A 14,441-nucleotide genomic window follows, 5' to 3' on the forward strand; every position below is an offset into this window, starting at 1 on the left:
TGCCCAGTTACTCAGTTTAGCCAGACAGTCAACTCTAGGAAGAGTCCCGGTGGTTCTAAACTTCTTACATTTCACAGTTCAGACCACTATGACACTGGGAACATTCAAAACCTTTAGAGATGGTTTAAAAGCCTTGCCCTGATCTTTGCCTCACCACATGTTGATTGTGGAGGTCTACAGACAGTTCCTTGGACTTCATGGCTTGGTTTTTGTGTTCAAATGCAGTTTGAATTGTGGGACCTTCTATGCACACATGCGTGCCTTTCTAAATGATGTCCAGTCAATTTAGTTTGCCACAGGTGCCCTCCAGAGACATCTCAGGATGAATTAAAGAAACAGGATGCACTGGACCACAATTTGGAGTGCAATACCAAAGGGTCTGAATACATACAGAGAAGAGAGATTTAGGGGTTTAATTTCTAATAGTTATGCAAATGTTTCTGATTGATGTCCATTTAAAATTAAATCTACAACACAATAAAGTGTGCAGAAAGTAAAGGGGTGCGAATACTTTCTGAATGCACTGTATATAAATATTAGCAAGCCCCATCAGAGTCCCTCAATTGCTTATCATATTCATTCTTATACCTTCACTTATACCTTTCACATCCCCCTGCTTTGCAGTATAACTCTTTATCTTCTTGGCAACAAGGACACAAATGTTTTACTGTCTGCAATAACTTCTTAAGTTCACTTTCAAGCTTATTGACATGAGTATAATGAACTTGTTAATTGCATGTCTTCTCTTAGCAGTTAACAACAATACAACTGCAACAAAGACACATAAACAGGCAGAAAAATACGAGGGGCAGTCAAAATGTTCCCAGAACTGCGATATAGCGGGAGAGTGAGAGATCAGATTACGCACACACTGGATTGGTTTCAGTGTGTAGTATTGTGTTAATTACTATTTGAGTTAGACGTGTGTATAGTCATTGGGCGTAATGTCGTAGTTTGAACAATGTGCTAACATCAAATTCATGTGCCAATTGGGGGCTTGTATGCTAGTGGCACTGCAGCCCTTGCTTATCTGCGTATCTGAAGTGGTAATTAAAACAATACTACACGCCAAACCAGTCTAGACCTGTTGTAACTGGTCTACAGACGTGCTGCGCTCCCCTTCACAATGATGTGTGCGTATTCTGATCACACACTCTCCCACTATATCACAATTCTGGGAACTTTCTGACTGCCCCTTATATGTACATACAACAGATCTATCTATCTATCTATCTATCTATCTATCTATCTATCTATCTATCTATCTATCTATCTATCTATCTATCTATCTATCTATCTGTCTGTCTGTCTGTCTGTCTGTCTGTCTGTCTGTCTGTCTGTCTGTCTGTTTGTATTGTGGAAGTACAGCCCCCTTATATAGACAGAGAGGCACAGAATGTCCAAAAGCACACTCGTTTAATACTTTTCTTCACTGTACAACACCTCACAATGCTCAGACCCTTCTCCTCCTCTTACAAGCTGTCTTCTTCCTCCCAACCCCGGCTCCTGCATTGGAGTGAGGTGTCCCTTTATATAATGCCCCGGATGTGCTTCAGGTGCTCCATGACGATCTTCCGGCAGCACTTCCTTGTGTGGCGTACTTAGTTTCTATTCTGGCATCACTTCCTCTTGTGGCGGAAGTGCTGCAATCCAAGGCTCTGTAGCCACCTTCTGGACACCCCCTGGTGGTGGCCACGGGCTCCAACAGGGTTGAGCTTCCAAGCTCTACTCCCGTGGCCCAGGGGTGAACCAGGGTGGCTGCCCTCTCATGGTCCGGGGAAGGTATTGTGTACATATATATATTGTGACAGATAGGGGGGGGCACTGTCGTTCCCTTGAACCTTCAGACCACTCGTCAGACACCAGGTTAAAGTCCAATAATGTTATTTATTATAATAATAATGTACACAAAGCACCCTCCACTCCACAATACTCTAATAATAACTACAATACTAATTACAATACACAATCCTCCACTCCCAGAATCTCAGTCACCCTTCCTCCCAACTTGGCTCAACTTGCTGGGTTTTCCCAGAGTCCTTTATATTCCCTGACCCAGAAGTGCTTCTTTCTCTCAGTCCACATGATTTCCCAGCACTTCCGGGTCAGATGAAAACTCCTATTCTTCATCCTGGAAGTACGTCATTTCCTCTGTCCCCATGACTGGGAAGTACTTCCAGGTTATATGGAATATATAAGTCCCTGAGCCTCCCTGCAGCGGCCCCTGGCGGCCCCCATGGTATCCAGCAGGGCTGTGAATTAAAACTCCAAGGTCCATGATGCCCTGCTGGAATTCGGGGCCCTTCCATGTTGCAGGAAGGGCTCCATCTGGCGGCTTGGGGTTATTGGCCGGGATAAACTGCCAGCCATATATCACAATATATATATATATATATATATATATATATATATATATATATATATATATATATATATATATATATATATATATATTTGCAGTTGGAGATCCACTTAGGGAGAAAAAAAACGAATCACGTATCATAAAATAGTTTTATTCCTGAGCTTTCAACCCCAATCAGGGGTCTTCATCAGAGGATAATGCTTAGACTTACAAGAATCAAAGGCAATATATAGCAACACATTCAGTATTTGGGGGGTGACTGGCGGTGACTAAGTCAGTATGATCAAGGGGGGGGGGTGTATCGTTTAATTAAAGTGCATATGTCCTTCTTAAGTTGGCATATGCTGGGTTTATGTCCAAGTGTCTGTTGATGGTGTTTTCATCTGATAGCCAAGACTCGGCCAACTCTCTGGCGCTTTTTGTACTGGCCTTAAATTTTACTTTTACGTTGTCCCAGTTGAATGTGTGTCCTGTCGATTTAGTATGTGCATATATCAAAGATAGTGCGTCCTTTCTTCTGACGACGTTGCGATGTTCCTGTACACGTGTTGAGATTTTTTTTGACGTTTGTCCTATGTATACAGCTGAGCAAGAATTGCATGAAATACTATAAACTGCGTTTCGTGTTTCGGCTGTCGATTTCTTGTTTTTAGCATTAAACAGGACCGTGCGCAGATTGTTGGTGGGTTTATGTGCTATTTTGATGCCCCACTTGGTCAGGGTGCGTGCCGTGCCTTCTGACACATTATGGTGATATGGGAGTGAATGCCAGGTGGGGTGGGGGTTCTGATTTACGTCGATTGTATGATGATTCCTTTGGCGTCTGCTGTGTAGACTCCGATTAATGAATGATTTTGAGTATCCGTTCAAGGTGAAAAGTTGAAACAGATAGCGTCTCTCATTAATTTTTGTTTCCTTGGTATTACAATGCGTGTGGACTCGTTTAAATAGGGTTTTCACGCAGCTCCGTTTATGAGATACCGGGTGATTGCTGGCGAAGTGTAGAATCTTGTCTGCGTAGCATTGTTTGCAGTAAACACTTGTGGTCAGGGTGGCGTCACTATTTCTTTTGATGTAAATGTCCAGGAAATTGATGTGTCGATTATTTTTTTTTTTTCCATTGTGAACTGGATTGCAGGGAATATTGTGTTAATATGATTGAAGAACTCATTCAGCTGGTTCTTTCTTAATATGACGAATGTGTCGTCTACATAGCGTATCCAAATTTTGGGTGTAATCTGGGATAAAGCTATGTTTTCAAATCGTTGCATTACCAGTTCAGCTAGGAGTCCAGATAACGGTGATCCCATCGGCATGCCTTCTTTCTGTGTGTAATACTTGCCGTTGAAATGAAAGTGCGTTTTTTGGCAAAGTGATATTAGGTGCATTATGTCTTTGATGGACAGTTTGGTTCTTGTCTCTATGGTGGGGTCACTATCCAGTTTCATTAATAATGTTTCTGTGGCCAGTTGGATCGGGATCTTGGTGTATAGCGATATAACATCAAACGAGACCATGATCTCGTCCTCGGCGATGGATACGTCATTCAAGCGCTGTAATGCCGACCGTATCACAGACCTTCTCTTCCATTCGTACAACCTTCGGGCATGAAGCCCTCCAATGCATTAGACGATGGGAAACTTCGGCAATCCGTGAAGCGCACAGCTATGAAAAACTCTTCTTCCTCCACAGTTGCATCAGGCACAATGTAACTCCGAGATGCCTACGATTGAAGCCACCAACGAACACCCCGAAAATGTCAACCATCATACAACAGTTTACTAAACGAGTTTTGTATGAACTTATCACGGAAACACACCGCCAACGAAACTTTTACCGATCTGTAATTATGGAGCAACACGCTAAACTAATCACAACATGTGGACAAACGGTTACGGAGGAATGGACTAAAAGGATCCAGGACACCGCTTCCAAAAACCGTATTTCTAAACGAAATACACTCAACAAAAAATGGGGTAAACTCACTGGAAATCAATATATGAACAACCCCCAATCCGGAGTACACAACCTATCCAAAAGACGGCTCTCCACCACAGAACACAATATTCTCTCCAGAGGATTAAAATTCAATTATAAGGACGCATCTAACATGAACTTCCTCGGTTCGTTAGAACATATCTTAGCAACTGAAAAAATACCAACAGAACAGGCACAAGAAATAAGATGCAACGTCGCCAGCCAGCTACACACAAGGCAACCAACCACACGTATTCTGGCAAGTTAACAGAAAGCTCTAAGATCTTTACGGAATGACAACAGCATTATTATTACACCAGCTGACAAAGGAGGCGCAACTGTTATCCTAGACAGAGAACAATACTCCACAGCTATGGAAGAAATGCTTTCGGACACTAATACTTATCAACAGCTAAATAACGACCCAACAAAAACCACACAGAATAAAATAAACTATACTCTGACCAAACTCCGAAATGGTAACCACCTGGATGTACAGAACTTTCACAAAATTAAATCCAATGATGCTAACTGCCCGGAATTTTATGGACTCCCAAAAATACACAAAACACCACTAAAATACAGACCAGTGGTTAGCCTAATAGGCGGACCATCATACAACTTGTCAAAAAGACTTTTCCAACTACTTAAACATTTAACGGACGACTCAGATTATTCCGTCAACAGCGCGGAGTCGGCATTACAGCGCCTGAATGACGTATCCATCGCCGAGGACGAGATCATGGTCTCGTTTGATGTTATATCGCTATACACCATGATCCCGATCCAACTGGCCACAGAAACATTATTAATGAAACTGGATAGTGACCCTACCATAGAGACAAGAACCAAACTGTCCATCAAAGACATAATGCACCTAATATCACTTTGCCAAAAAACGCACTTTCATTTCAACCGCAAGTATTACACACAGAAAAAAGGCATGCCGATGGGATCACCGTTATCTGGACTCCTAGCTGAACTGGTAATGCAATGATTTGAAAACATAGCTTTATCCCAGATTACACCCAAAATTTGGATACGCTATGTAGACGACACATTCGTCATATTAAGAAAGAACCAGCTGAATGAGTTCTTCAATCATATTAACACAATATTCCCTGCAATCCAGTTCACAATGGAAAAAGAAAATAATCGACACATCAATTTCCTGGACATTTACATCAAAAGAAATAGTGACGCCACCCTGACCACAAGTGTTTACCGCAAACAATGCTACGCAGACAAGATTCTACACTTCGCCAGCAATCACCCGGTATCTCATAAACGGAGCTGCGTGAAAACCCTATTTAAACGAGTCCACACGCATTGTAATACCAAGGAAACAAAAATTAATGAGAGACGCTATCTGTTTCAACTTTTCACCTCGAACGGATACTCAAAATCATTCATTAATCGGAGTCTACACAGCAGACGCCAAAGGAATCAGCGTACAATCGACGTAAATCAGAACCCCCACCCCACCTGGCATTCACTCCCGTATCACCATAATGTGTCAGAAGGCACGGCACGCACCCTGACCAAGTGGGGCATTAAAATAGCACATAAACCCACCAACAATCTGCGCATGGTCCTGTTTAATGCTAAAAACAAGAAATCGACAGCCGAAACACGAAACGCAGTTTATAGTATTCCATGCAATTCTTGCTCAGCTGTATACATAGGACAAACGTCAAAAAGAATTTCAACACGTGTACAGGAACATCGCAACGCTGTCAGAAGAAAGGACGCACTATCTTTGATATATGCACATACTAAATTGACAGGACACACATTCAACTGTGACAACGTGAAAGTAAAATTTAAGGCCAGTACAAAAAGCGCCAGAGAGTTGGCCGAGTCTTGGCTATCAGATGAAAATGCCATCAACAGACACTTGGACATAAACCCAGTATATGCCAACTTAAGAAGGACATATGCACTTTAATTAAACGATACACCCCCCCCCCCCCCCAATCATACTGACTTAGTCACCGCCAAAGACCCCCCCCCCCCAATACTGAATGTGTTGCTATATATTGCCTTTGATTCTTGTAAGTCTAAGCATTATCTTCTGATGAAGACCCCTGATAGGGGTTGAAAGCTCAGGAATAAAACTATTTTATGATACGTGATTCGTTTTTTCTCCCTTTGTGGATCTCCAACTGCAAATATGCAAACCGTATCACAGACCTTCTCTTCCATGTATATATATAGAGAAAGAGAGAGAGAGAGAGAGAGAGAGAGAGTGACCATAAGGGGGCTGCAACTAAGCCCCAAACACCAGACACGACTCAACCAAACACAATTTAGGGATAAAGTAAAAGGTATTTATTACTCAACAGACACTTTCACAGGCTTTTTTACATTTCTGCAATGTGTTTATTGTTAATAAAGCTACTTCTTTTCCTCCGTCTGTTTCCACAGCTCCATGTGAGCTTTTGCCCTGTGCATCCTGACTCCGACTTTGCTGCATGAGAGCAATTCCTTTTAAGTTGGTCCCAGGAGCACTTCCAGCGTCATGGCATTGCATGGCAGAAACACTTCTGAGTCATACAGAAGCTCCCCAAGTCCATTCTTCAGCCCTTCTATAGTACAATTCCCTGGCAATACTGGACTCCTGCCATGGGAACACTGCCACCTTTCTTGCTGGTGGACTAATTGTTCAAAATGTCCACTCACTCATCCCTGGTCCATCCATTATCTGATCGTTCCAAGTGGGGCAGAAACAGAAGACCATCCTGGCCAGGTTGTGTCTCCATTCTTGTGCTCCATACATTACAGATTCCCGGCCAGGCAGGTAATCATTCCCAACTGCAGTCAGGATGCCATTCCATCCAGTCTGGCTCTTACAATATATTCAAATATATTCTGCAAAATATGTATACAGAAAACAGAAATAGTAGTTCTTAATTTAACAAGTGTGACACTAAGCAGAGATGTTCCCCAACCTTTTTGAGGCTATCTATCTAAGTCTAGCACTCCAGATTCATACCAGTCCATGTACACACACATGCACTTGCATTAGTTAATGTATTCAAATCTAGATTTAAGGAGAAATTCAAAAAGCCAAGACAATGTCATTGCACTTTTACTTGAAGGGCTGATCGTTTCTTGGCCCTGAGCAGGGTCAGCTCCTTCTTCAAAGTACAGTTACTGTAACAAAAGGCTGCGTGATCTTTATAGCTGTTGCACCGTCACTGTCTGCCTGTGAGCCCAGCCTACGATTGTTGCTCAGAGACTGTGCAAAGGAAGACAAACGCACTTGTGTGAATGTTCCAGGCAATTTTCCAGCTGAATTATTTTTGTCTTTTTCTTATTTTTTTGGTCTTATTGGTCTCAACAGTGGATACTGTGGCAATCTTCAACGCTTCAGTGCCTCTGGCTCCAAACAGCACTAACAGCTCTATGGTAAGTTGCTTATTTTTATTTTATAATAAATTAGGCACTACAAGCATCCCAGAAATGTGTTCTCTTTAGTTGAATGCTTCAAAGATAAAAGAACATTGTGAGTTCTCACAAAAATGCAAAACTGTTTCTTAATGCTTTTGACTTTGAGAAGGACAATCTATGGTCTCCTATAGACCTAACATTAAAATGCATAACCCATATCCACATTGTACCCAAATAAAGAACAGAGGTCAACTTCCCTGGGCAAAATTAAGAATCACCTTGAGCTAATAGGCGGAGTGGAGGCTGTGAGGCTAGGGATCTGCACCGGCCATTAGAAGTTTGCCAGTTCGAATGATTCCACCCCACTGGGCCCCTAAGCAAAACCCTTTACCTGCAATTGCTCCATCCTGGGTATGACATTAACCTGCAAGCAGGTCCTCCAACTTACAAGGAAAACTCGGGGCCTGGTGGCAGGACTGGCACTCCAGCCACTGTAACAAAAACCTCAAACTGTTTTACTCCTTTTGAACAAGTGTGGTGCTGAGCTGAGGTGTCCACCTGTTGCTCGTGTCCTCATCTGGGATCCTGAGGTGGTTTGTCACATGGCAGGTTCAGCGACACGTTGTGTCAGAGCATGCTCCCAACCTTTTTTTTGCAGCTAAAGTTGTCCTTGTATTTAGATTTAATCCACATTTGCATTTACACTTTTGTTAAATATGATGGCTGCCCATTTCTAACCACCTTCGAATGTAGCCTCAGTAATCCCGTCACAGGAGCATTTACACCAGGGACCTCATTGATTAACACAGATTTGATCAGACGTAAAATTCTGAATGCATAAGCCTGAACTTCACGGGAAAATGTTCTTATGAGAATGCATGAGGTTCAGCTAACATCAAGTGTTGAAAGGACAACCAGAATGGAACAATCAAACTGAGAAAACATTAACATATCAATACAAGTCAACAGAAGGACTGCTGGGAGTAATTCCATTTAAGTAGAAGTATGTGTAGTTCTAACATGCATTGCATAGACTTTATGGAGAATTATAACATAACACTCGCCATTTGTGGCTCATCTTTTCAAATATTGTTTAGTAGATGAAATGTGACCAGTTTGTTATCCCCAGTCACTAATGGGCAGACGCCAATGGACTGCAATAATATTGGTGTGTGAGCTCCTTCAGTGAATGCACACCCTTAGGTGATGAGAGAAACACCAACATTATAAGTTTGTTATGCAAGATTATGGCCATTTATATGGTATTAATTCCTACTAAAGAAAAATATTAGAAGACATTGCTGAACGGAGATGATTTGTACATCATAAAAAGGCCTTGGCTGGATTTATTTACTAGGCAGACGTTTTCATCCAAAGCATACAAAAGAGGCTAACATAACTGAGTAGACATCAGTCTGGGGGAGTGTCTGGGAACCACAGTTATAGATCAAGGATAAGTACTAGGGTGTTGTACTGTGTTAGCCATTATGGATGTAGTGAGAAGTCAAGCAAAATGACACCTTTTATTGGGTAACTAAAAAGATTATAAGATTACAGTATTACATCTTACCTGAAGAAGGGGACTGAGTTGCCTCGAAAGCTTGCCTATTGTAATCTTTTTCATTAGCCAATAAAAGGTGTCATTTTACTTGACTTCTCACTACATCCATAATGAGCCTCTGTGGCTAAGGATCTGCGCTGGTATCCAGAAGGTTGCAGGTTCGAATCCCCATCACTGCCAAAAGAGATCCTACTCTGCTGGGCCCTTGAGCAAGGCCCTTAACCTGCAATTGCTCCAGGGGCGCTGTACAATGGCTGACCCTGCGCTCTGACCCCAGGGGTATGCGAAAACTAACAAATTCCTAATACAAGAAATTGTATAAGACGAAATAAAGAACAAAAAAAAAAATAATAGTACTACAGACATATAAGACACCGAAATGCACCACTCCTACATGGAATTGAAGACCCAGTGGAAGAAACTGGCACACATGGATAGCGACATCTTCTTCTTAACAAAATGCAAAAAGGAAAATCTTATCCCAAAAGATACCTTGATAAGGAATCCAACCATACACACTTAGATGTAAGGTGTCTCACTTAAAGGTTTTCCAATGTTGTTATTTGTCCTAGTGTCTATATAATCACAGGGAACTTCAGTTTCTGTATTACATCTTGCCTGAAGAAGGGGCCTAAGTTGCCTCAAAAGCTTGCATATTGTAATCTTTTTAGTTGCCCAATAAAAGGTGTCATTTTGCTTGACGTTTCATTAGATCAAGGATATAAAATTGATTATCACCAGTGAAGAGATCAAAGCAAAATGCAAACACATCGAGGGAATCTGAAGTTTGAATGCAGGTGGGCAGCTCTTTCCACCAATCAGGACTAGTACATGAAAATAGTCTGGATTGTGATTTGATGCCACACAGAGGTGGTATCATTAGACGCCTTTCATCAGCAGACCTGAAAGAGTCAGAAGTACGGAGTAAGATCGCTGTCAAAAATAACTCTTAATAATTTAAGTCAAATTTACATTTCACACGTCTCAATTACACTTGCACTTCTGAAAATTATGCTTGCTTCTGAAAATTACAAGTACAATTCTCAAGCGTGAACAAACTATCAAAAATACGTCACTGGACGCACAAGGCATTCGCTATCGAAAAAGAAACAATCGATTTTTGTTACTACGCATGTGCCACAAAGGTGGAAAGATGGAGTTATTTGTGACAGCGATTGTACTCCATACTTAGCCCCCTTACAGTGGCTCAAAAGGACAAAACACAAAAAACAAAATAAAACAGACACAATGAAATTAATTAAACTATGACAACATGTAATTAAAAATAAAAAGCGAGAGCATGAAATTAACAAATTAATGTTGGTGCGTTTTAACCCCTTGTTGCCTAAATTGTTTTTACAATCATATAAAAAAATAAATTTATTTGTGTTTTTGCTGTCAAACAGATGCCAAATTAAGTGGAGATTGTTATATAGCACACAAGCAAATAGTAAGCTGGTACGTATTTGTATCTTAGCACAACTTAACTTCAAATTTGGACAACTTCTCGAAATTAGCAGCCAAAATCCACGTGCACAGCCACGCCAACACTTCGCTTCCATCAGGCAAATGTAGTTTCCACTACAACTGCTAGATGGCATGACCAGTGCTTTCAATATGATCCTTGGTACGTATTGAATACGCATCACCCAGCATTGGCAGGATACATACGCCATCTTGGCTGCATTCAGGCCGGAAGCGGTTTGAAGCGATTTCCCGACAATCATCTACAGAGGATTAAACTTTATATAACATCTTAGCCGAATGTCCAGATGTTTGTTATACGTGTATAGGAGAGTGAAATGTTAAGGAAAACTCCCAACCTTCGGATTTCAGCATTCTTGGTCATAGATTTGGGGTTGGGGTGGGAGGCATGGAATTATGACCAAGCAAACCCCTAAGGAGGACATGAATATATACAAAACTACAAAACAGATGTAAAGATCAGGGGCTTTGCACAATATAAACTTCTGAAGCAGCCCCCTCATGATGACACTGCTTTTAAGTGTTTTATTTTTTTTAAACGTTCGCGATTTTGCTGTGGAGGCACCGAGTTAGATTAACGACTGAGTGTGGAGAATGTTACGCTGTCATAATGCAGGAATATTTAGGACAAAAATAAATTAGCAAAATAAATCAAAAACTGTGAAATATGACAATAAATACATAACTACATTAAATATAGGTGTAGGCAAGTTCTCCCCGTGTCTGTGGTCTGCAGTCCAATGACATGCAGGTTAAGTGCTTTGGCGGTACTAAATTTTGTGTGTGTGTGTATGTGTGTTTGCCCTGCGATGGACTGGCGCCCTATGGTGGCTGGTTAGGCTCCAGCTCCATAATTGACACGTGTGAAATGTAAATTTGACTTAAATTATTACAAGTTACTCCATATAGAAGAAGTACAGGACCTCACAAGTGTCTCCATTTATGTAGGTGTGGACCTGTTGACTACTCTGTAGACAAACATCAAGGTGTTTAGCTTAATGTGTGCTGTTACAGGGAGCTAATGTAGTGATCTGAAAAGAGAAGTGACGTGTGCCTGCCTCGGCAGGTTAAATACCAGATGTACCGCTGCATTTTGGATCATCTGCAGAGGCTTGTGCAGCACATGCAGGTAGCAGTGTGTTGACAAGACCAAAGCCTTGACTAGGAGTTGTATTGAATATTCCATCAGATAGGAATGCTGTACAGAGTGAATCTGCAAGACAGAGAGACCGTTGCAACATGGTCAGTGAAGGATCACTACCGTAAGGTGCAGTGAGTTGGCAGGTGTTAGTAGTAACTGATGAACAAGATGGGATAACAATCAGGTCCATCTTTGCCAAGGTGAGCTGGTTTTGCAACTCGTTCATCCAGATATCAGTGAGACATGCAGAGATTCCAGCTGATGCCACGTGATCTTCTGTAGAGAACGACAGGTACAGCTGCATATCATCGGCAAGGCACTGATAAGAGAAACTGTCCGACTGGATGATAGGGGCCTAGTGAGGAGGTACATAGAGAAAAGAGCAGCAATGATCCTTGGGGTACCCCCCGTGCTTGTTTGGTGCATTCTTCACATCTCTCATCACCAAGACACATAGTAGGGTCTGCCCAAGAGGTAAGGACTTGGGCCACCTGAGGGCAGTCCTAGTGATGACAGAGTTACAATGAGTTGCATGAAAGACCTGATGTTTGTCCATGCGTATGGAATTTTTATAAAGGGTGATTAATAATGTTTAGGAAATGGAGGCCAAGAAGCTTCAGATTTTCAAACAGAAAAGCTCAGATCCTCAGATGGCTCAGATCTGCTCCACCTTTCCAGGGAGGTACTGCAGTCATGGCCAAAGCTAATTAAACATTTTGTGGAGGTTACTGACTTCTGTATCAAGCTATTGCCAAGACCTGACTTTTATGAAGATTCTAGGCCACTTCCAATTTTGATTCTGTGTGAGGGTCTCTCTCTAAAATGGTCAAGTCCGGACCTAAGCCATACCTTTCAGTCTGATCCTTGGTTGCAATAAATGCACGTCATTTTTCAGGGTATGAAGCAGCTTCGCACTTTCCCCCAAAGAGCACCCTGTCCCTGCTAAGAAGGCTTGCTGGAAAGACAAATATTGAATGTGTTTCTGAATAACAATCATTCAGAATTGTAAATGTGGATGGCATAGTGGCACAGTGGTAATGCTGCTGCCTCACAGTAAGGTGAGCAAGGTTTGTCGTCTGGGTCATCCCTGCATGGAGTCCGCATGTTCTCCTCATGTCTGAGTGGGTTTCCCCCCACTGTCTAAACACATGCAGGTTAGACACAAAATTGACCCTGATGTCTGCTTGTGTGTGTCTGTTTGTCCTACGATGGCCCTTACACCCTGCCCAGAGTTTGTTCCTTCCTTGCCCCCTGTGCTAGCTGGGATAGGATCCAGCCATCTCACGACCCTGATATGACATGACTTGACAATATTGTAAAGGTGGTCATAATGTATTTCAAAAGTCCTAAGTCTTGATGCATAAACAGGATTACGTGGTGGCAGGCTGGGGCTGCTGCCACACCACTTAGGAACCTGGGTTTGAATTGCTGCCTGGCCAATGGCTCAGCAGTGTTTGCTTATTTTCCCTGTTTGACCAATGGCTGTGCAGTATTTGCTTGTTTTCCCAGTTTGGCCAATGGCTGTACAGTATTTGCATAGTAGCCCCCTGTGTTCACATTTGGTCTCCTCACATAGCCTGAAGATGTGTATGCTGTACTGACTGGCGACTCTAAACTGGCTCACAAGGAGAGAACGCGTTAATGAATATGCCCAGCTGACATCTTTTCAGTGTCCTTTTGTTTGACTTGCACCACATTTAGGAGGCATTTTCTAATTATCTCACACAAAAAAGCAGCCGCCGGACTTGTTACATTACTTCTTCGGGTGTGCAGTTGCCAGTGCTGTCGGCCATATTAAAATGATGAGCTAAATTTGGGCCACTTATTTCAATTCTTCTTCTGTTGGATTTTGCCCCTCTGATACCCTTTGATACTGATGAAATGTCTAAAAGCGCGCAGGACATATTTCAGAATGCTTATGAATTCTAATTGTCTCATTATCTCTTTTAGTAATTCTTGAATGTTTTTTTTTTTAATTTGCACATCTCAGGAAAGCTCTTTAAATGTTAATTGAACGTTTTCTTATCGTAATTTATTTATTTTTTCTTTTTGCTGAGATCTTTCAGACAAGTGCCAACTGTGATTATGAGCATGACTTTGATAAGATTCCTCAGATGTGCTTTGGGCTTTCATAAGCGTTTCTTACAGCTCCACAGTGTAATAAAGCTTCATTAATGAGATGTCTTTCTCTCTCCAATGTTTTTTTTACTTTGTTAACTTTGTCAAACAGACAGAGTGGCGCAGTGTTTAGTGCTGCTGCTTCACGACTCCAGCATCTTGGGTTTGATTCCCATGCCTAGTCATTGTCTAGATGTCCCTGTGTGTTTGTGACGTACTGCGAGTTTCCTCCTACACCCCAAAGAGGTGCTCTGGAGACTGTAAGTTTACCTCAGTGTTTACCTGTGTGTTAGGGGGCTCTCTGAAGAACTGGCAACCTGCCCTGGGGTGTTTCTTGCTTTGTATTTGGCACTACTGATGTGGACTCCAGCCTGCTGCGACCATAAACTGGGTGAAGCACGTTA

General features: G+C 42.0%; 1 protein-coding gene across 1 annotated transcript in view; it reads left to right on the top strand.

The window, feature by feature from the left end:
• The window catches only part of slc4a5a (solute carrier family 4 member 5a), a 154,558-nt gene that overhangs the window by 102,804 nt on the left and 37,313 nt on the right, over positions 1 to 14,441 (top strand). Inside the window, 1 exon segment of the mRNA XM_051928758.1 lies at positions 7,686 to 7,750. Within this exon segment, the coding sequence (XP_051784718.1) occupies positions 7,686 to 7,750 (65 nt within the window).

This window comes from Erpetoichthys calabaricus, chromosome 1 (assembly GCF_900747795.2).
Source record: "Erpetoichthys calabaricus chromosome 1, fErpCal1.3, whole genome shotgun sequence".
NCBI lineage: Eukaryota > Metazoa > Chordata > Cladistia > Polypteriformes > Polypteridae > Erpetoichthys > Erpetoichthys calabaricus.